The 23,190-nt window shown below is 34.2% G+C and overlaps 3 protein-coding genes and 1 non-coding gene across 9 annotated transcripts; 2 read left to right on the plus strand and 2 right to left on the minus strand.

Annotated features, from left to right (window-relative positions):
* The first annotated feature begins 4,792 nt into the window (after positions 1 to 4,792).
* LOC107925437 (uncharacterized protein At5g49945) lies at positions 4,793 to 8,039 on the plus strand. Its single transcript, XM_016856101.2, has 3 exons — positions 4,793 to 5,969; positions 7,292 to 7,495; positions 7,588 to 8,039. Exons 1-3 carry the CDS (start codon positions 4,980 to 4,982, stop codon positions 7,816 to 7,818), a joined length of 1,425 nt encoding a protein of 474 aa, XP_016711590.1. The 5' UTR covers positions 4,793 to 4,979; the 3' UTR covers positions 7,819 to 8,039.
* A 1,052-nt stretch (positions 8,040 to 9,091) lies between these two features.
* On the minus strand, positions 9,092 to 15,090 carry LOC107925436 (phospholipase ABHD3). Of its 6 annotated transcripts, none has more exons than XM_016856100.2 (14): positions 14,679 to 15,090; positions 14,487 to 14,576; positions 14,329 to 14,390; positions 14,063 to 14,169; positions 13,872 to 13,961; positions 13,651 to 13,773; positions 13,077 to 13,154; positions 11,918 to 12,003; positions 11,784 to 11,832; positions 11,451 to 11,507; positions 11,254 to 11,384; positions 10,623 to 10,706; positions 10,185 to 10,254; positions 9,092 to 9,762 (listed from the first exon to the last, which is right to left on the minus strand). In XM_016856100.2, exons 1-14 carry the CDS (start codon positions 15,023 to 15,025, stop codon positions 9,325 to 9,327), a joined length of 1,812 nt encoding a protein of 603 aa, XP_016711589.2. In that variant the 5' UTR covers positions 15,026 to 15,090; the 3' UTR covers positions 9,092 to 9,324. The 6 variants fall into 6 exon arrangements, with proteins under 6 accessions (XP_016711589.2, XP_016711588.2, XP_040969287.1 ...); XM_016856099.2 differs by having other exon boundaries at positions 13,872 to 13,988; positions 14,679 to 15,039; XM_041113353.1 differs by lacking the exon at positions 11,784 to 11,832 and having other exon boundaries at positions 11,869 to 12,003; positions 14,679 to 15,039.
* Positions 15,081 to 15,153, minus strand: TRNAK-UUU (transfer RNA lysine (anticodon UUU)). The gene has a single exon. It is a non-coding gene; the product is annotated as a tRNA-Lys (tRNA).
* A 2,956-nt stretch (positions 15,154 to 18,109) lies between these two features.
* Positions 18,110 to 20,630, plus strand: LOC107925497 (protein WHAT'S THIS FACTOR 9, mitochondrial). The gene is made up of 2 exons (XM_041113378.1): positions 18,110 to 18,276; positions 18,620 to 20,630. Exon 2 carries the CDS (start codon positions 19,181 to 19,183, stop codon positions 20,417 to 20,419), a length of 1,239 nt encoding a protein of 412 aa, XP_040969312.1. The 5' UTR covers positions 18,110 to 18,276; positions 18,620 to 19,180; the 3' UTR covers positions 20,420 to 20,630.
* Positions 20,631 to 23,190: the final 2,560 nt, after the last annotated feature.

Below are 23,190 nucleotides of genomic sequence, written 5' to 3' on the forward strand. Positions count from 1 at the left end.
TACACAACAGAATTCATCGATTACTACTACTTATCGACTATTATTAAGATTGCCCATAGTTTAAGGAAAAACCAATCGTTAACAATCACCCAACTACTTACCAGCCTATTAACGAATCCAAAAATTATAGCAAGACAGTCGAACAAGAAAATAATAGAAATTTGAAGAAAAAAGAAAAGAAAACGAAAGTGGAATGTAGGGGAAGAGAAGAAAACTCAGGAAGAAATATTTGGGAAAATGATTTCAAAACTAGACAGAATCAGAAATCTGATAACTTCCCTAATTTTCCTCCTACTAACCCAAATCTGATAACTTCCCTAATTTTCCTCCTACTAACCCACTAACTCACAACCACTTTAGAATTTTAACTCCACCGAAACTCTATCAGAAAACTGAGCAAAAATAATACCGATGCTTGTACAGGGATTCGAACACAGGACCTCCAACACACCAGTTCCCTTACCACTCGAACCAACAAGCTCATTCTGATATGGGTTTACATAACATTAAATATAAGCCCACTGAACAAAGGTAAGACTTAGATCAAAATTAATAAATCTGGAACTTGAACCTAAGACCTCATACACACATCCAGAACACTTATCCATTGAAGCAGACAGTTATTTGTGTAAGATATTTACAGAGATAGGAATAAATTATTCAGGGCATTACAAGGGTTATGGAGTATTACCGGACTTTTCGGATTAAATACGATTGTTTCATAATCTTTAATACACATATCATAACTCATTCATATAACACTCATATAGTCCCTTATATGGGCCTTCGAAGCCCAAAAATAGGTGTTAGAAGTAAATTAAGACCCAATCGAAGACTTTAAAAATTTTTCGTAAAATGTCAAAAATTTTCTTAGAAATAGAAGACACATGCCCGTATGGCCAGACCGTGTGGCTCACACGGCCAGGAGACACGCCCGTGTCCTGGGCCGTGTGAACATTCGATGTGAGACAGACGGTCATGCCTTTACCCATGTAACTCTCTGACTTGTGTGCAAAGTGCAGGGGTCACACGGTCAAGCCACACACCCGTGTGCTAGGCCGTATGTAAAAACCTGGGTATTCTGTTTTAAAATTGCAAGGTGCAGGGGACACACGCCCATGTGCTAGGCCGTGTGTCATACACGGCTGAGACACACGCCCGTGTGGACGAAATAGGCCATTTCAATGCCACTTTTCTCACCATTTTTAATACTAACCTGCACACAACATTTAAATACACTAACATGTCTCAACCAAGCAACCCAATACAAACCAAAAATCATATCTTAAACATAGTATATCATCACAAAAATCATTTGCATAAACTTACCAAAACTACTTCATTCATTGATTTACTAAAATCTACTACTCTCTACATGCATATAAATATATATATCATTCACAACCATATTTCAAGTTTAACTCTTTTTTGATTAAACCCTATACAAGCCATATAAATAATAAGATGTATAACAAAGTCTACTAGAGCAATCTGGATTGTGTAGCTCGATGTGTTGATCTGATCCTCCGAACTTCTTGAAAATCTACAAAGAACATTCAATGACACAAGTAAGCTTAATGAAGCTTAGTAAGTTTATTGGCTTTAAAATAAATCTTACCGAACATGCTACAACAATAATTCATTAAATAAGCATTTCACTAACATTTCCTGCCAATCACAATTTCAATTAATAAAATTCACTTGATTGAACTCAATATCAATAACTACTTAATTTCTTCCATGTTAATTTCATATGACACTTACCAATACTTTCAAATTAGAGAACGACTTATGGATTTGAGTATATCGTTTTCTTTATGCCATAGTCCAATTATGGTCTTACACATGTATTGTCATGGTCTTACATTTATAGTGCCATAACCCAGTTATGGTCTTATCATTCAGGATGCCATAGCTTAGCTATGGTTTTACACATATATATACAGCCATGGTCCAACCATGGTCTTACGTCTAAGGTGCCATAACCCAGTATGGTATTTTCATTAAAATGTCATAGCCCAGCTATGGTCTTACATTTAAACATTGCCATGGTCCAACCATGGTCTTATCCGTCAATTCATCTTGTGTCATGGAACGACTGTACTTAATCTTGCATTCCATTTAATTTGAACTTTCAATTCAATTTTCATATTTTTACAATAATCATAATTCAATAACAGAAATATGAAATAATAAATTATATAATTCCTAATTAAACAATTAATCATGAAAGTTCAACCATATGAACTTACCTGGAACAGATTGTAGAAGTTGTAGTAATTTAGGGACTATTCTGTTAATTTCTCTTTTTCACATTTGTCTTCAAGTTCTTGATCTACAATATAAAATTATTCATTCATTAGCATCTAATTCAATTCTAATTTACTTCACAATTTATGCTTTTAAATTTTCAAAATTACACATTTACCCTAACTTTTATGATTTTTACAATTTAGTGCCTAAGCAATTAACCCATCAATTGAGCTAAATTTTCTCAATTAACACTTTCTAATTATTTTAGGCTACTATACAACCTTTGATATTTAGAATTTCAACACCAAACCCTAATTCTTAACCTTTTCACAATTTGGTCCTAAAATCAATATCTATCAAAATTACTTAATGAAATCTTCATATAACAAAATTAAAGCTTCAAATCCATATTAATTCATCATAAATATATAAAAATCATCAATGGTAACTTTCAAAATTACTCATAGAATCAAAAACCAATAAATTAGATAGTTGGACGTAATTGTAAAAGTTTTAAAAACACAAAAATTTCAAGAAAGGAGAAAGAATTGACTCATGAAGTGAAAATATGAAAAACCGGCTTCTTAGGGACCTCCTATGGCGTTTTTATGAAGTTTTTGAAGAGAACTTGTCTAGAATTCTCTTGTAAATTCAATTTCTAAGATTAATTTTACAAAATTTCCAATTTTACCCCTTGTTCACACTATTTTTTGTTATTTCTTGGACACACATGCTGTCCAGCCTTATAATAAGTGTATAATTTCCTATTTTGTCCTTTCTTAATTACCTCTTAAGCCATTTAATCATTTTAACAAGTTTTGCACATTTTTTAATTTAGTCATTTTTAATTAATTAACTATCAAAATGTTAAAATTTTCTAACAAAATTTTAATACTAACTCAATGACACTTTGTAAATATTTATAAAAATATTTACAACTCGATTTAAGAAATTGAGGTCCCAATACCTCGTTTTCAATACCAATTAATCTAATAATTCATTCTAAAACACAAATCAATAATTCGAATGGCTTCCTAAAATCATATTTAACTACTAAATAATAAATAATAAAATTTTCGAACTCACTCATCAGATTTAGTGATCTCGAATCACTATTTTCGACACCACTGAAAATTGAGTTGTTACAAGTAGGCCACTGTTTGTATTGTCGATGACATGGCACTATCAAGTAAGGGGACCTTCACCTACATATACTTAAACACAAGGAGAGAGAGAGAGAGAGAGAGAGAGAGAGAGAGAGAAAGAGGGAGAGGGGAGGGAGAGGGAGAGAGGGGGAAGGGAGGGGAGGGATAGGGCGAGAGGGGGAGGGAGAGAGAGAGAGGGAGAGGGAGAGGGAGAGGGATAAGGCGGGAGGGGGAGGGAGAGAGAGAGAGGGGAGAGGGAGAGGGAGAGGGAGAGGGAGAGAGGGAGAGGGAGAGAGGGAGAGAGAGAGAGAGAGAGAGAGAGAGAGAGAGAGATTCATAAGCCTTTTCCTCCTTTCTTTTTACCCTTTCACTCTAGCTCTCAACCTATCACAAGTGAATCGACTTTCAAACAACTACCACATTCTCCTTCCTTTCTCCTCATTGTTAAACACTAATATCATCATCCCTTATAATTTTTTGCACTTCCTTAGAATTTTTGTAATCTGTCAAGAAATTTGATACTTTATCATAATAATAATTTTTGGTACACCCTCGTAAGGGGGAGGGGGAGGGGGAGGGGGAGGGGGAGAGAGAGAGACAGAGAGGAAGAGGGAGAAGGGGAGGGAGAGGGAGGGGGAGAGAGAGAGAGAGGGAGAGAGAGGGGAGGGGAGGGATAAAGAGAGAGGGAGAGAGAGAGAGGGGGGGGGAAGGGAGGGGGAGAGAGGGAGGGAGAGAGAGAGATTCGTAAGCCTTTTCCTCCTCTCTTTTTACCCTTTCACTCTAGCTCTCAACCTATCACAAGTGAATCGACCTCCAAACAACTACCACATTCTCCTTCCTTTCTCATCATTGTTAAACACTAATATCATCATCCCTTATAATTTTGTGTACTTCCTTAGAATTTTTTGTAATCTGTCAAGAAATTTGATACTTTATCATAATCATTATTTTTGGTACACCCTTGTAATTTTTTGTATGGTCTGAAAATTTTTGTATAATTTCAAGATGAGGATTTGAAATGAGAAATGTAATTTTAGAGTAAGAAAAAATTATTTTCTAATAATATTAAGAAATTTCATTAAGATTTTGTAATGAAAAAAAATGGTAACTTTTAAATTTTTATTTTTTTAATACTAATTTTTGGTATGAAATGTGTAAATTCATATTGACTTTTGAAACAAATACAATTAATTTCAAGCTTTTTAAAACCAAACTGAATCAGACAGATTAATTTGATTCATAACATCAGAATTTGATTGACAAAATAATTTAAAAAAAAATTAACTGATTAACCAACAAATCAATATAAACTAATTGAAGGGAATTGAAATTTTTATTTCTATTGTAAATTCATTAATTACTTATTTAACTAAACTACGAGGAATAGCATTTCCCAAGAGCTAGCCTATGATAGTCGATGGTTCAACGTTTGAGAGTTTGGAGTGTCTACCATTACCATATAGGCCGCCGCACCGCAAAACAAAACACTGCTACTGCTTTTTCCCCACTTTATAATATCCATCTCTCTCTATATATAACTAATCAGAGCCCAAAAAGAACAGCAAATTCCCAACTCCAAAAATGGACCTTTCTTCCTTCCGCTTGCTTTTTCTCCTCTCTCTTTTCGTAACCCATCTCTCTTTCTCTCATGTCCTCGCTGATTCCCACTTTGAAGGATTTGACGCCGAAGAGGATGACCCTGTTGAAGATGACATCTTAAATCACCATTCCATCCCATCACCTCCTGTAACTCAGTCCGACTCACGGCCCCTTTCAGATCTTGAAACCAAATCCCATCCTGATCCGAATCCTGTCCCCACTTCGGATCCTCCGTCCCAATCGGATCTTCAAAAGCCCTCCACTACTTCTTTCGACTACTGGGATGAGGACGAGTTCGAGGGTTTACCTATCGAACAACCACCACCCGAACCTCCAAAAGTTACTGAAACCGCTACTTCCGATGACCCAGAATCGAAAACAACCTCGAAGCCCCAAAACGCTACGGTTCCGAAGAAGTCGTTCACGGTGGAGATTGCCTGTGGGTCTTTCTTGATTGTTTTTATAGTCAATTACTTTACCGGTAAACGTGAAAACGAGAACCTTGCTTTGGCATGGGCCGCCAAATTCGCTACAAAAGGTTCTATCTTTGAGAAAAATTTCAGTCTTTTGGGTGTGGGAGAAGGGGAGGACTCGCCGTTACTGTTAAAAGAAGGGCAAACCGTATTCAAATTCTACGCGAGTGGACGAAGATACTGCCAGGGATTGCTGGCAACGATGGAGTTAAAGAGCAGACATGATCTGATATCGAGATTGTTTAATTTGGTGGTCCCGTGTAAAGATGAAATTACTTTTGAAGTTTATATGAATGACGAAGCAATGGATCAGGTGGTTTTCGCGGTGGCAAAGAAGAAAGCGGCCAAAGGGATGCAAAAAGAGGTGAGAGATTTACAAAGATTTGCCGGGTTGATGCCGACTCCTAGTGGAAGAAAATGGGTGGTGGATGAACTATCCGTCATTTCCGAGTCAAAGGAGGTTGCTGGGGATCTGATTACCGAGACTGTGCTTGAGCAGGTTAGTTGGTCAAAGCTTTAGACTTATGTTGATTTTATTGTTTCCTTAATTATTTGTTTGATTTAATGGAATAATTTTTTCTGCCACTTCGTAGCATGATTTGGATTTCTTGTGTTATTCATTTGAATTAGTTGATTGGTAAAGAAATTGGATTTATGGGGACTAATGCATTAGTGTTGTTTGTCATAGGTTTTGATTCGAGAGTTTTAGTACTTTAAAGTGGCAGGCTACAAGCCTGGTTCATATGGTTGAATTTCTGTAGCATACAGTTCTATGAAATTCTTCTCTGATCTCTCTTGTTGCACTGTGTGTACTCAGAGATTCATTAGTATAGGAACAATAAAGTCAATGCTGAATGAAGCAATGCATGATTTTATGATAGTTTTGAAAATATTTAGGGGCATATCGTTAATTTTAAGTCATTTTGGATAAATACCTAGTTAGAGTTGGTAGGGTTATTTGCCTACTTGATCCATTATGTTTTAAACATTAATGAAGATAGATGTATTTGAAAATGATCAGTAGGAAATCTAGAAGTGGAATTCATACCCATTTTAATTGTTAGTTTGTCATTCCTTTGCATGGATGGGAGCTTCTGTACATGTTAAACCTTAAGCGTGTTGTGTACAATAGTTCAGGCCGCTGGCAAGCAGTTGCTTTAATTTGTTTTGAAACATGTATTTGTGCGAGTGGGATGAAAAGAATGGAACATTGCTACATTAGTAGCTAAAATCACAAGTTGGGTGTTAAATTTACTGGTCGTTCCATTTTGTACTGAAGCTTGTGTGATCAGATTTTATCAAGGATTTCTTCTCTGTTAGATTCCTAGTTTTTTAAGGTCTTGATTGAAGGGATGGCTGCGAGCTTGTGACAGTTTGTCTCAAGGATTTTCATATAGATTGTCTTCCGCTTCTTTTGTCTCTTCAAAGTTTTTATTAATAAGAATCATGGCATGAAGTTCCTTTTAAACTCCATGGCTTATGGATAAAGGAAAAATTATCAAATTCTTCTAGGTGCATGCGTGTGAGCTACTCAACCATCGTACTTGTACTTATTAGTACTATTAGTAGTAGTCTTTTTCCGTGGGAGAATGCGATAATTTTAATTAAGTTTCAATAATCTATGTGTTTTGCTTTCAAGTTCAGTGAAGAGATTATGACCCATGTTATCCAGTACATTATGTGGTTCTTTGAAATAGTTCAGTTGTTCATACTAATTTTTGGGGCCCATTGTAACTACCCTTTTATAGTCCTGTTAAGGTTTGCTTCAAATTTACTTGGCAGATTTAACATGCAGAATTAATTGTGATTGATAACCTGCAGGTTTTTGGGGACAAAGCTTTTGAGAAATACGGAAAGAATTTCATTTCGATGCATTTTTCAGATCAACATCCTGGTACGCACAGGAAGATGCTGTTGTTTAAGTTTGCCCTCCCTGATGCCAACCACATGGCTGAAATCACTCGTTTGGTAGCTCTTGTACCATACTACATTGACTTAATCGGGCGGTACAAGCTCAGCTCACAGGTGCTTCAGCTGGGACACTTGATTATATATCAAATTGTCAAATACATGTCCAACTTGGTAATCTTCTCGAAATCTTTTCTTTCTTATTGCAGGCTCGATCCAAAACTGAAGCTGCAAGAGTGAAGGCTGCCCAAGAAGCATACAAAGAACTTCAAAATGCAAGGCAAGAAGCATTGCAGAGAAAGAAAGCAGAGAAGAAAAATATGTTAGAAGAGGCAGAGGCAAAGCTCAGTGCAGAAGCGGCTCGCAAGAGAGAAGCAAAAGATCGTGCTCGGCAGATGAAGAAGGCAATGCCAAGAATGAAGATGACCCGCGCACATTAGATGGCTGTGGACATTAGTAGTATGAATGCTTACTCATCTGCAGATTGCAGGTTATTAGTTCCCTGGTTTCTGTATGTCACTGGGAATGTATTTTTAGTTGTCAACTACCGATTCGGAATGTTCCTGAAGATACTGCTCCAGGAACTTGATAAAGTTTCTTCCATGGATGACATTTTAAACGCAATTCCCAAGTAATGATTTTGATGTGCTGATTTTGTCTATCGAATTGAGCAGTTTTGTTTTAGTTATCGTAATATACACCATACCAATCGGGGTATGATTCTAGAAGTATATTAAGGACAAAGGGATTGGATTTTAATGGTACTAGTACTTAAATTTTTAATTATTTTAAGTAGTTTTTCATTATTGGCTGAGAAATTTTGTATTTTGATATTGTCTTTATTTTATTTTATATTTCATGGTAAACTTCCTACTTTGAGTATAGTTTATATAATTAAAGATAAATTAATAAAATGTCCCATTCCAATGACATGCTTTCAATTTTACATTCGGTCCAATTTTGATTTTTATAACTTTCTAGTTTCTCTCAAGTCTGAACTAAACTATTTCTTTTTCCATTTATTTTATTTGTTCTTTTCTGATATTGTTTTTCACGGTACTTCCTATGCCAACTTAGATATGCTTAAATAAATATTACTTTTCTTCTATGTTTTCTCTAGAAGCTGTGGTTTTTTATTTAATTTTTAATTTCAATCCACCTTATTTTCAAGTCTAGTTCTAGAGTTTTATTTTATTTTTATTTCTAGATGTGTTCTAGCGTATATTCAAAATTTACTGAAGCAAACACATTGTTATATCTATTTGGTACCGTTACATAAGTGGTCTAATAATGATTGGACTCAGATACAACCATTAACGGTTGATCAATGTGATGCATCTTTAACTAATTTTTAAACCTCTCAATGTTGTGATTACCATAAAATTTTCTCCTCTATTGTGCATTAATTTATAATGTTTTTATGCAATATCTCTACCGTATATCAAGTCTTTATATTAGTGTTATTTTTCCTTCTTATTAATGAAAATATTTTTTTACTCAAAAAGAATAACCATGTTAAATAATCTTATATTCCAATAATATTCTTATCAAAAATAGTTTTACATTTTGGTGAACCAAACAAATCTTATAATTTTATAATGTAATTCTACTTTCAAAAGGATCACAAGTAATATTCAAGTTTTTGTTTTCTTCACAACTTAAAATGAAAACTAATCAAGTTATGTATAGTAGGTTTATTTAGGGCCTGTTTTGTTCATTGCTGAAATGGCCTCAAGCATATTTAAGGCATTTAATTATATCATCAAGGAGATTACAAGTTTAGCAAGGAGGATGCCTCTTGAAATACTATTATTTTCTGATACAACAATGGATACTTACTGGTCAGAGCAGTTAGCATCTTTTATTATCCCTCAATTTAGGACATCAATGATATTCTATAGATTGTATTTGGTCATGATTGACCCTAAACTCCCTGCTAAGTAACTCTATTTTCTAAACAACGTACCTGGTTTAAAAGTTTTGAACCTTCTCTTAAGAACTGAAAGAAGAACAGAGCCAACAAACGGCCAAGTTGTTATGATGGAAATGTACACAAGCAACCAGATTGATTGTCTGCTCCGCCGTGAAAGCTTATCAATGCGTCCTTGAACAGGGACAATCAAATCCTTTACATTTTGCTCCACTTGCTGCTTTATTTGCTTCTCAGGGTTTAGTTTATCTGTCAAGTCAACACTTGTTCCCTTATCAGAAATTGTACCTTCATCCTTCTTACTGTGAGTTGTATCCGCGTCTGAAATGTCTTCTACAAAAGCATCTGTTTGTTCATTGCTCATTGCAGTCACCATTCCATCCTCCATAACATTCAAATAAGGTGCCTGATCAATTGAACTTTGCAGTGGCTTGGGCATAGTAGAACCTTGCATCTGCAAGAAAACATTAAAGTTGAATGAATTTGTAGAAAAAGGCAGTTAGTTAACACAGAAGCCCCTTCCCACCACAATTGTTAAGAGAGTTGTCACCAAGTTAACCAATTTTCCCATTAAACATTAAGAATTCTAATGGAGTTGATCAGATCCCACTGTCGCTGATCAGTTACTAGTTTGACACATATTTCACTGCCTTGCTGGGAGGAACTGCAGAGAATTTTTGCTAGGCTGGTTCAGGCAGCACGAAATGAGGTAGGAGAATTAACTATTTAGCTGCTAAAAGAGAATTTTAATTCACAGGCTTTTGACTTTGGAGAGTGCCTGACTGCGTTATCATCACAAAATGGGTGCAGATATGTCCATTTTGTTCAAATAAAGTACAACAATTTCCTACAAAATAAGTTAACTGAAACTTTTACCTTCTTTCTTCCTTCTATATGTGGGCTAATCCTTAGAACACCAAAGAACTCATTAACAACTCTTACCCACCTGCAATTCAATGAATAAGAAACCGTGTAACTTGACACAATGAACCTTATATTACAACTTGTTACATAATCAGACACAGCTGCTAGTATAACAAATATATGAAATTACACATAGTCATAGCATGTCTTACAAGATGCTCAATCATGAATAATAGTACGGGTTATTTTTCAACCCCACCAATTCTATCAAATTCTTCTGTTAGGATCCTTGCGAATCATAAACTGGGAGCTCAGGTGTAAAGTAGAAACATGAATGTGAGTTTTGAGGTGAGATAAATGAAATTGTGAACATGATATATATATACGCACAAAGATAAGCTTTTGTTTGTGTGTGTATATTTATATAGTATCAAAGATGCCAATTATTACCATATGCTAGATGCTGTTATCCCCTCATAGAATGCTAGATGTCCTCCATGCGGTGTAGTAGCTAGAATAATATTTTCATTGAGCCTAGAAGTAAACCAAACAGAAGGTTAGCTTTAAAAAGAAGGAAGTCAAGTATAATATTGTCCTTGTTAGACTATGATGGAATATTGATGATGACATGAAACTTGGGTCAGACATATAACTTTACCATTCAAGTGGAGAATGTAATCGAGTGTTTGGCAATATCAACAAGGTATACTACCAACATGTTAAGACTCATTTCAGTGTTGGCAGTATAGACTAGTAGTTTAGGTTTTACTTGATGTTGGAATAAAAATGTTCTGCTCATAAACCCCTCCTTGTTGTGACTGCTATGTTAATTGTATAAAAAGATAAGATGCAATGTAAGCTTGAACACATAAAGAGTTTCATACAACAAAATATGTCATGCTCATAGTGGAACTGCAAATTTAATGCACATAAACCTATAATAATACTAACGAATCAAATGGTTCCACTCACTTGAATCTAAAGTAAGTAGCACACTGTTTATTTGTCCAAGTGCCCCAAAAAATGGGGCAGAGAAGGCTTTTAAAGAGAGGTTATTGGGGAATGAAGAGTGATTTCTTACCTACATTCATCCCATGGAATAGCTTCACTGGTGCACACTGGATCATCCAAAGCACTGACACACAGGAGAGGCACTGACACATTTTCTACATAATTAGTACTGCTTGATCTCCTATAATATGTATCCACAGTCTGAAACGCATGGTGGCCTTTGTTAGAATGGAAATATGGAAAAGAAATAGAATAATAATTTTTTACCTCAAATTTCCCAAGAACTCGAGTAGCATGGTTGTCAAAATCCCTAAGAGAACTTGACTGTGAAAACACAAGCAGAAAAGAATTAGGAGATTCTTCATTAGGAAAAAAGAAACTGAAAATTTCTTTGAAACAATGTTGGGAGTAAAGAGGATGAAATAAAATGAGACGAAGCATTTGATTTGGTGGAGTTTATCGCCATTTGAGGACATATTACATCTATTTTCAAACCAGTACTATTTGTGTCAAAGCAGCTAGCAATGTTATCCCTCTAAGATGCTTCAACTATGTGACTGACATGCTTGTTCTCGCATACAGTAGGAAATTTTTGAGTACCTTTTCAATGCCTTCCCAATTTGCAAGACGAGACAAGATAGACTGATGCCTAAATAAAAGCACAAAGTATATTATGAAATGGTACCTCGAAAGTAAGTAAACTGATTCTGCAAAATGAAGTAATGAATGCGTACAATTGTGCATAACCTTGCAGGCCAACTGTTAGTGCTCTGTCATATAATTTCTGCATAGGTCGACGGTTTATGAACCTATCACATATCTGCAAAGAAGAGATTTAGTACATAACCTTTCCAAAAAGAAGACAAAGTGGCAGCACTTTAGTTAAGAGTTCATGAGAGACAAAGAGTAAGTGAGATTTGATTTAAGCAGAAAGTGGTCCAAGATGCCACTACAGCCATTGGCCATCCATGACAGACTTGGCAATGGTGGCAGTAGCATAATTGCAGAAGGTTTCTCCCCTTATATCTGCAATAGGAAATGCCGACATATTTAAGCTCAAAAGAAACAGGCATGTTTTCAACCGATATACCTATATAAGGCAAGGAATTACTTGGTTCCATGGTTAGGTCATGTGGAACCAGATCAACGTAATGGCAGTTGACTATCCCTGTTTGTTCTTCTAAACTTGAACCTTCTGGTGGGGTTTCGAAAAGCAATTACCTCGCAACAAATGCATAGAACTTTATTCTCAATAGGGATAGTTAAGTCCTCTTATCATCTATCTCCTTTATCTCTCTTTTCTATTCCTATATTTTAGGCCAAAAGTGGATGTATTAAATTACAGATGCCTTTCTAGGCAACACATGTGAGGCGTAGGCCGCTAGAAGCCAAAGGCGTTGAAGACGAAAAGGAAGACAAGTAATCTTAGTTTTAGAAATACTCCTAATTAGAATAATTTATTTTAGCAAGTATCTTATTGCATTATTAAAAGCCCTTCTTTTTTAGTTTCCTTAATTTTGGTTCTTGATCTAAAGAGTAAACCCTGTGTACCTCCATTTAAGAAGGATGATTCTGAGTAATAAAACAAGTTAGAATTTTATTTCAATTCCAAGGTTTAAGACTCCCTTCCTAACTAACCTAAGGTTAGTAGCCCTCTTCAACGATAGGTTAGGCTCGTGCTACAAATCTCAACATAGGGAAGCTCCCTCAATTGAAAGCGAACTTTCCTGTGAATCACCTGGTGACTCGATCCATCAGCCGTGAGCTTAACACATTAATTTAGTGCAATAGAAGCTTTCACAAATTGGGAGCAAAAGAGGATATAGAATTTGAAAAATGCAGATGAAATAGAGATCGGAGTCTTGGTTGTATGATAGCAATAAAAATACTAACCAAGAGGTCCCAAGGAGAGCATATAGCTGCAGCACCAAAAAGAGGAGTATTTGCCCCATCCTCTCCAAGATATTTTACCTGAGAGTGGAAGGAGAAAGCATATATTTGAGCTTGCAAACAATAACTAAAACAACTCTATATGTGGAAAAAACAAAATATTAAGAATTTGGCAATATGGACATCATTTGTCAAACAGGACAAGGACATTACTAAAAATACATTGAACTTAGAAGGCTGGATCTGAACCACAATTATCTTTTATAGCAAATATTGTGCATTAGGAACAAACAGAAAATGGGTTTATATTCATAAAATTCAAAATTAAACCCAGAATTAGATTTGACATTTCTTTTACCTAACCTGGCTGCAGCAGATGAAACAAAAAGTAAATATTCATCTGAAAGTTAAGAGTAATAAATCAGCTAAAGTACATAAATATCGTCACAGGTGATACAGTTAGAAAAAAATAGAAGAAGCATTATCACATCCAAGGAAAATTTCTAAATGACATGCAAGTTCTAACACTCAACTACTTTCGTGATGCTCATAAACATAATCAGAAGAATTCAGATACCAGAATATTGGCACCAATGCTAGTTCCAACAGCATACAGAGGAGCTTCTGGATATTCACAACGTATATGGTCAATGATTTTCCGTAGATCTTCAGTCCATCCAGCATTATAACAGCAATCAGACTGAAAATAAGTTCATTTAGGTGGAATTGACAAGTTTGAAAATGGTACTTAGATGATTCAGAATCTAGGCAGAAAAAAGGTTCCGTAACAAAACTCACCGTTAGAGATACACCTCCCAGTCCACGATGATTGCTTACAACAACATTCCAACCCTGTCTTGCCAAGTTGAACGCAAGATGCTTCACATACTGTACACGCAGCAACGCTTCTATTGACTACTTCAACGACAATATGAGAGAACAAATATAAATATAATATCTACACATTTAAAATGAAAAAAATAACTTACCGCAGCAGCAGAATCGCTGGTCAAGCCAGGAATCACAATCACAATCGGAGTTTTATCACCTTTAGGAGCAGCGGAACTATCAGGCATGCAGGAGGTACCACCCACAACTGTTATTACTTACAGATGCACAATATTAAAAATTAAGCCATATATATTACTTTAAAGAAGGAATTCCCTCCCATTCTTAAATTTGAATAACACACATGAATGTTCTAAAAAATAAAAAATAGAAGAATAAAATCATGAGAAGATGAATAAAATCTGACCATCCGTGTAAGTTAGCCAGTCCAGAGCAATTGTTCCACCATCAAAAGCACGGAATAAATGTCTAAGAATAATAAACGCTTAGCAGATTAACATTTATCCAAAGAAAATGAAATTGAAAAAAAATTTGAAAAAGGAATAGAAAAAGAATTGAACTGACCGTCTATAAGTAAGTGGAGGAGGCCTTCCCAGAAAACTCAAGAAAGCAGTCTGAAGATGAGGACTAGAAAGCCATGGAGTGGCCAAGTACCTGCGCCATTGTTGAACAAATCGTAAACAAGAAGAAGATGTGAATTCGAGTTTCGACTGATTAACTGAGAAATCCAGGAATAAAAATAAAAATAATATTTACCTTCCTTGGAGTATCTTACAGTTGGCGACGACTGATTGGGCAAGGTCGGAGCAGGAGTTGTAAGTTAACGTAACGGGATCGCCTCTGAAAAGAGTGAGTAAATCGTGAAGAAAATGAATCTCCAAAAATCTGTAAAGAAATATGAGAAAGAGAAAGGAAGCGGCGAAGAAATAATGGGAGAAGGGGATTAAAGCAAGTGCTTGGAAAAGAAGATCGTAGGGAGAGATGGAGGCTTTTGCTGCAGCTAACGGTTCCCAATCCATTGATTTTGGAAATGAATCCAATGAGAAGAGGGAGAAAGAAATAAAATAAAAGAGAGGAAAATCCAATGAGTATATGGATAACATATGACGTTGGGATTTCAGTGAAGTTTGTTTGGAAGAAAAATTACAAAACTAAAGCCGCCGTCTGTGGGAATCGAACCCACGACCACGTGGTTAAAAGCCACGCGCTCTACCGGCTGAGCTAAGACGGCTTGCTTGAAAATCTTCTGTTTAGAATTTGAATCTATAAAAATATCTAAAAGATAAAATTTTGTCCCAAGGTGAGGCTGTGGTAGCGAAGATGATTACGTGTATACTTTTTCCCATTAATTGGGGTTTAAATATGCATTTATTATTCATATTTCAAAATTTAATTATTTTATTAAATTTAGGTTTGTTATTTAGTTATATGGCTATCAAGTAATTATTTTTTATTTCAAAATGGACACCAATAAATTTTAAAAAAATTAACCATATTAATAATTAGACTTGAATTTTAAAATTTAAAATTAAAAAGATTAAATTTTAAATTTATGAAAAATACAAGGACTTATAGTATAATATTAAAAATTTTGTTAAATAAATAAATTTCAAAACATCAAAATCAATTAAATAAATTTATTCAATTAAGTCTTTTTCTAAAATTTAAAATTTTATTTTATGTTTCCAAATTAAAATCAACTCTATTAACTTATATTTTATAATGGCATATAAAACTCAAATTTCTTTTGATTATATGATCTTCAATTTTTTTATGTCAAGCTTAAAGTAAAGAAAAATCATTATAATTATTTTTGTTGCATCAAAGTTGATTTATAGAAATTTAGTAGCATCAAGTGGACAAATTAATCTAAATATATATATATATATGTTAAAAATGGCATTAGAATTTATTTTAATGAGTCTCTATAATATCAATTTAGTTTCGAGAGAAATATTGAGAAAAAAGTATTTAATGATCTAATTCTTTTATTTTGTTATATTTTTAATTTGTTATTAAATTTTATTGAATGGTATTTTTTTTATTTCTCAATTAATTTTTCAACAACATTTCTGAGATTTTATTTTTCTAAACTTTTATATAGAATTTTCTATTTTTTAATAATTTTGAATTTTTTTTACAATTTTTATACAAAATAAGAGTTAGACTAAAATATTATTGTCGAAACCATTTTCAAATCGAGTTTTGGAAAATGGGGATCGACTTTAAAACGAAAACGGGAGTCGCCACCAACCTTTTTAGGTGTGATTGGATTACCTTTAAAACATTTTGTTTTAAAATCATTAGTTTTTAGTCTACGAAATAAAAGAAAGAGTTCGGGAGTCGGTTACGTTCGAGGAAGGATTAGCAACCTCGTAACGCCCAAAAATTGGTACCTAATTAATTATCAAATGTCTTTAAGGTCGGAAATTTAAAAATTTTAAGATGCAATCCTCTTTAAAATATTTCGATTTTTTAAAATTGAGATTCACTTGTATCAAAATATTGACACTAAGTTATCCTTTTTTTTTTGAAATCCCTATCTCGAAACGACAAAACACCGCATCCAATAAGTTAGGACACAACGCTTTAAAATTTTAAGATAGTTGCTCGTATTTTGAAAATCTAAAAAATTTTAGAAGGGTACTTTGATTATTTGAACTCAACGAGAGAAGTTGCAATCCAATAAGTTAGGGCACTACTTTTCTCGAAGTTTTCAAACATCAAGCATTGCCTTTTATTTTTTTGAAAACTTTGAAGTCTCGTTTTTTAAAACTGATGCATGAAAGAGCATGGATGACATACAATATGGCATATTATCATAATAGGTAAGTAAAAGCATGAATTTAAACAATATGATAGCAATAACATAAAGATCATGCATTAGATACTTACATATATAAAAATAATAATAAATATAGGAAATCTTAACATACGTACAAAGATATTCATAGCATATATAAATAAGCAAAAAAATACAAAAAAAATGACATTTAATACCCAAATGATATATACAATATAAAAATATCAACAAGTTATTATATATAAAATAAAGTGAGTGATTGTTTGACAAGATATACATATAATACAAATAAAATATGATATTTAATAATAAAATAGTATTTAATATACAATATATAATATATAATAACAAAAATTTATAAAAGAATAATAATTATATAAAAATAAAAATATATTGGTTTAGAAAAATAATGTATAAAATTCCAAATATGTAAAAGGATTTTTATAATAAAATAATTATATAATATATAAATATAAGTTTAGTATAATATAAAATAAGTAATTAATGATGAAATATGCGTATTATACAAATTATAATATTATAATATCCTCAAAATAGGTAATAATAGAATATAAATAAAGTAATTATTAATATATAAATAAAGATAAGTATATAATACAAGTTAAAGCCTTTAATGATAATAACATATAGATAAATATATATGATAGTATAAAAAATGACATAATAATATAGAATAATATATAATATGTACGTAAAAATAATGTACAGTATATACAAATATAATATAAGTAAAATATAATAACCATATAAATAATAATGTAAAATAATAATATAAAATATCATATTGTTAAAATGTAAGATAATATAAAGATAAAGATATTTAAACATTAAATGGTAAAAATATAGTATAGATATTGAGGAAAATAATATAAGTAGTATTTTTAATAATAATATATATATTTTTAAGGAAAAAAAAGTTTTTATATAAAATAAAATAACAAAATTTAAAAATAGTAAAAATAAGGGTTAAAATAGAATTCAAATAGATTTATAAGGCTAATTTGCAAAATATATAAGTTCTGGGCTTGGTTTGCAAAAATTAAGACGACAAAGGACTCACTGGGAAATTTTCCCTAGTCCTAAACGACACAGTTTCCAAAATGTAATAACCGTTGGGACTAAATTAAAACTAAAACAAAATAATAGGGCCAAATCATAAATAAAATAAAGTGTAATTATAAATTCAAAAGGATATAAGGATTGATTGGGTAATTAACCTAATTCTAAAAAATGCGCAGATCTTCCCCGGGTAATCGGGTCAACGCGCGGATCCTGATGTTTGATACGACACCGTTTTGAGCTTATTAAGTTAAGCAGAAACGATGTCGTTTCAAAGAGGCTATATAAGCCAAAACTTCAGCCCTAGAAATCATTTTGCACCGTTAAAAAAAAAATTTTTGAAACTCTCTGCAGAGAGGATAGGAGGAGTTTCCAGTTTTGGCCTTCGGCCACTGGGCCTTATTCGCCTCACGCGCCTCACGCGCCGTCGTTCACGGTGGTCTGAATGTTTAAAACCTTCATCCTTCCCAGGTAACCTCCTTTACTTTAGATCCCTCTCGTATATGTTATAACATTTCATATATATTTAGAATAAAGTACAAAATATGCGATTAAATCACCTTTTGAGAGACTGCTGGTATTTTCCTTGAACAAATTTGTGTAAGTATATTTCTTTTTCTGTCAAAAAAAAAAGGTCTCTTACATTGTTTTTCATTCGGGCTTTTATAGCCACTGTTTATTACATAAACTGGAAAGAAATCAAAGATTTCTTTCCATTTCTCGTATGCCGTATCATATCTTTGATTGTGATCTCTTTATTTTAGTTTCCTTTTTTGCTTTTCGTATCTGCTGTGTTTCTTTCCTTTCTTTGCAGGTGCTCGCGAAAAATCCGGTAATGGAAGGATCACTGGCGTTGATGGAGGCCTGAAGTCTGGCGATGGTGTCGGTGAGGCGCTGGTTGGTAGCTGAGGAGTCGTCCAGGCTGTGCTGAGAAGGCTCATTAATGGCCTCGATTTTGGGGAATTCAACAGACACTCCCCAAGGCTTCCAGAAGCTGCTGCGGCGTGAGGGGAAAGAGCTAGGGTCGAAAACTCTAGCTGGAAATTTTAGGTTTTGGGCCTAGTTCATTTTGAGCCGTTGAATTGGGTCAAAGGTGTAATGGGCATGCTTATGGGGTATTTGGGTTACCAGTCTGCTAGGTCTAGGCTAAATGGGCTGTAAAAGGACTGTTTAATAAATAAACATTTATTTATTTTTTCAATTTTAAATCCCGGGCAAATTTTGGTTACTACAATTATTATATTAATTTTAAAGAAAAGTAGCACTTAATAGCACAGTGAGCACCAAATTATAATTTTTTTTAATTAAGTTGTCAAAACAAAAATTTACCAATGGTGTCGTTAAGTTCTCCAGTTCAAATGCAAACTGCATTGATATGCTAAGCATGGAGCTCTGGAGAAGATTCCCTCACCGGCTGCTTCTAATCCGCAGCTTCGTTGACGCCAGGATCAAGTGGGTTCGTGACCCATACCTAGACATTGCCGTCGAAAGAGAGAAAAACCTCAAAGAAATCCTTTCCCTCAAAAACCAAATCCTCTCCTCTCCCTCCAAATCCCTCCCCCTTTCCTCTCTCTCCCCTCTCAAATCCCACTTCAATCTCCCCACCTCTACTTCCAAGCTCTTTCAAAATTACCCTTCCATTTTCTCCCCCTTCCAACCCTCTCCCTCTCTTCCTCTCCACGTCAAGCTCACCCCTCAAGCTATGACTCTGCACAAAGAGGAGCTAGCTATTCACAACTCTCCCCTCCATCGAAACGACGTCGTAAACAGGTTGGCTAAGCTCTTAATGCTGACTAAAGCAGGTAGGCTGCCTTTACATATCTTAGACAAGTTCAAATTTGATCTCGGCCTTCCCACTAATTATATTACCTTTCTTCTTTCTGATTGTCCTGATTATTTCCAAATTTGTGAATATAAAAACCCTTCTGATGGAAAAGAAACCCTTTTTTTAGAGCTTATTTCTTGGAGGAATGAACTTGCCATTTCCGAAATGGAAAAGAGAGCTTCTTTTTCTGACAGCGTGAAATTGAAAAAAGGATTGCCGTTAAGGTTTTCGATGAAATTACCCAATGGGTTTGATTTAGAGAAGAAGGTGAAGAATTGGGTTGACACATGGCAAGATTTGCCTTACATTTCACCTTACGAAAATTCATTTCATTTAGGGCCTAATAGTGACCAGGCGGAGAAATGGACTGTGGCAGTGCTTCACGAGTTCTTGTGGCTGTTGGTGTCAAAGAAGACTGAAGGAAAGAATGTGTTTTGTTTGGGAGAGTATTTAGGGTTCGAGAACCGATTTAAGAAGGCGGTGATGCGTTTTCCGGGGATATTTTATGTTTCGAATAAGATTAGGACACAGACCGTGGTGCTTAAGGAAGCTTATAGGAAAGATTTCTTGATGGAGAAGCATCCATTGATGGGTATGCGGTTTAGGTATATTCATCTTATGAATAAGTCGGAAAAGTTTCGAAAAAGAGATGGTGTTCCAGTGTTTAGGAGGAAAAGAAAGGTTATGTCAAATGCTGATAAAGGGGAAGTTATAAAAGAAGATAAGAATGTGGAGGAAAATAAGGATTTAAACTTGTTGTCTGGTTCGGGATCTAAGGATGGTTTTTGATGATGAGCCTTCTAAAGCTCAGGTAATGGATATATAGTCTGTAAAGGATACACAAACATATGAATAAAGATAAATATGATTTCAGGGAGAATTCTGCTAGAGCAAGCATGACTGCGTGTACTCCCTTGGCGTATCAATGTATTTGAACTGCACCTATGCAAAAGAAAGAAGCATAAAACCAGACATGGGCTTAGAGGGATGCTCAGTTTCTCAGAATGTCGATTTTTGAAGTTAATATAAGTAATTATGAAACAGGGCAGACGATGGGACGATAGTTGTGCAAATGATGTGAACACAATGGTCCGTAATTGGGTGATGACTTTGACTGGATGAGAACGTTTAATCTTTGATTTGTGGCTGTATAGACTACAATTAGTTGATGCCTACTCTAGTATTTACAAGATGCAGTTGTGCTTTTTAAGTTTCACACTCGATTATGATGCTGTTCTGTGTTGAATGTGTAAACAGGCACACGCATCTTGGTACTATCCATCGAACAATATAAGGTCACACATTGGAGATAACAGAGTGACCAAGTGTAAAAGTTTTGTCTACTACTGCCAGAAATATTATAAGAACTGATTCGATGAATTGAACAAAACTTTTGTTTGAAAGTGGTGATGCATTGGTAAAATTGTGGAAGTTTGTTGATCACTTGGTCTTCGTAAAGGACCACAAGGGGTCATCATCACAATATTCACAAATCTTAAGGAGAAACCTTATAGAAAGTGCAAAACATTGTAAAAATGAGGAAGTTGGATATGTCAAGAAAGAATATACTGATGTTGTAGGAACTTAGAAAACAGAATAAGAAATTTCAGCAGAAACTTAAGTTTTAAGCTTTGGTATCTTGTTGAACAAACAAAGGAGTTAAGCCCAAGCTATAAGAACAGAATGCTTGAATAAAAACCAAAAACAAGATGAATTTGTTGAATAATTTATCATCTATTTCTTAAAAACAAAAGCATTACATATAACAAGTAGACCTGATCATGGGTCGGGCCACTCGGCCCAGCCTGAAAGTCTGCCCGAAATGTGGGAGGGTTTGAGCAAAAATATAGATCCCGACAAATGGGCTTGGACAAAAAAATAAGGCTCATTTAAAAAACAGGTTAAGCCTCGAGTAAAGTATTTTCGGCTCAAGTCTGGCCCGACCCAAGTTCACTAAAAGACAAAAAAAATTGCTCTTTTTTTTGTTAAATGTTATTTTCTTGTTGTTTTATTCTTATTTTGCTACTATTTTATTATTATGTTGCAATTATTTTATTGTTATTGTTTGGATATTGTATAAAACTTATTTTATTGTTAATTTTGTTATTATTTTAAAGGCAGTTGTTAATTTTGTTATTATTTTAGAGGCATTTGCTTATTAAGTTGTATTTATCTTAGTGTTATTTAAGTCTACATATTTTTTAAAATTTATTTTCAATTTGTTGGGAAATATTTATTTTGATTTTTTAGTATTTTTGGTGTATTATATATATTTAAAAATTATATAAAAATAATATAAAAATTAATACGGGCGGGCCAGGTCGGGCCTGGATTTTAGCATTTTTATCCGGGTTGAGCTTGGGCAAAATTTTAGGCCAATTTTTCGGGCCGGGCTGGGCCCAAGCCTAGTACATGTGCCTAAATTTTTAGTTGAGCCCTGTCTGGCCCGATCCATGATCACTTCTAATAACAAGTAATCAACTTGTCAAAAGATGAAAAACATCACCTAAACATACCCAACTCCACTAACAAAGTCTTAAAACTTATTGCTTACATACTTGGTTAAGCTGATTTATTAAATCTATCAACACCAAATTACATCAAGTGTATCACTAACTTAGTTCTAATGTAACTAAACAACAAAACATCAACTAATAAGTAACAAAACAACAACTTATGCTTCAGCAACTTGCATGGCTCAAACTTCTTTGGTCTGCATGTAAGCCACCTTTTGACACTCCTCCTTGGCTTCTATGCAACAAGCTCCTAAACCTTGATACACAAAAAGACTTTGTCAAGATATCAGCTAACTGATCTTCAGAACTGCAATAAACCAGTTTGATTTCTTGAGATTGTTTCATTTCTCTAATAAAATGAAACTTGATCTTAAAACGCTTTGTTTTCCCATAAAACACTAGATTCTTTGCAATTGTAACAGTAGATTGATTATCACTTCTAATTTTGTTGCTTCTCTTTGGTGCAAGTTCGTATTTGCCATGATCTTCCTTAACCAAATTGCTTGGTTAACAGCTCCTGCAACAGCTACATATTTTACTTTAGCCGTTGATTGAGCAACAATAGTTTGCTTCTTTGAGCTCCAACAAAAAATAACTGATCCAAGGGTAAATAGATACCCTGAAGTGTTTTTCCTATCATCAATCGATTCTGCTCAGTCACTATCAGCAAAACCAAGGAGGTTCTTGATGTCAACCTTGGTAAACATTATTCCAAAGCTTAGAGTACCTTTAAAGTACCTGAGAACTCTCTTTGTAGCTTGAAAATGGTTCACATTGCAGCAATGCATGAACCTGGATAGGAGACTGACTGCAAACATTATGTCTGGTCTTGTGGTTGTTAAGTAGAGTAAATATCCCACTAGGCTCCTATAGGTTGATTTGTAACAGCCCATTTTCAGTGAAATCAGAACAGTGATTTCAAGACCACAAATCCGAGTCGGAAAGAAAATTTATCTTAATATTATTGCATGGTCTGCATTATGATAGGAATGTCATGAAAATTTTGATAAGAAAAATTTTATCGATTATGTGTTTAATTAGGGA

Source organism: Gossypium hirsutum, chromosome A01 (assembly GCF_007990345.1).
Source record: "Gossypium hirsutum isolate 1008001.06 chromosome A01, Gossypium_hirsutum_v2.1, whole genome shotgun sequence".
Lineage (NCBI taxonomy): Eukaryota > Viridiplantae > Streptophyta > Magnoliopsida > Malvales > Malvaceae > Gossypium > Gossypium hirsutum.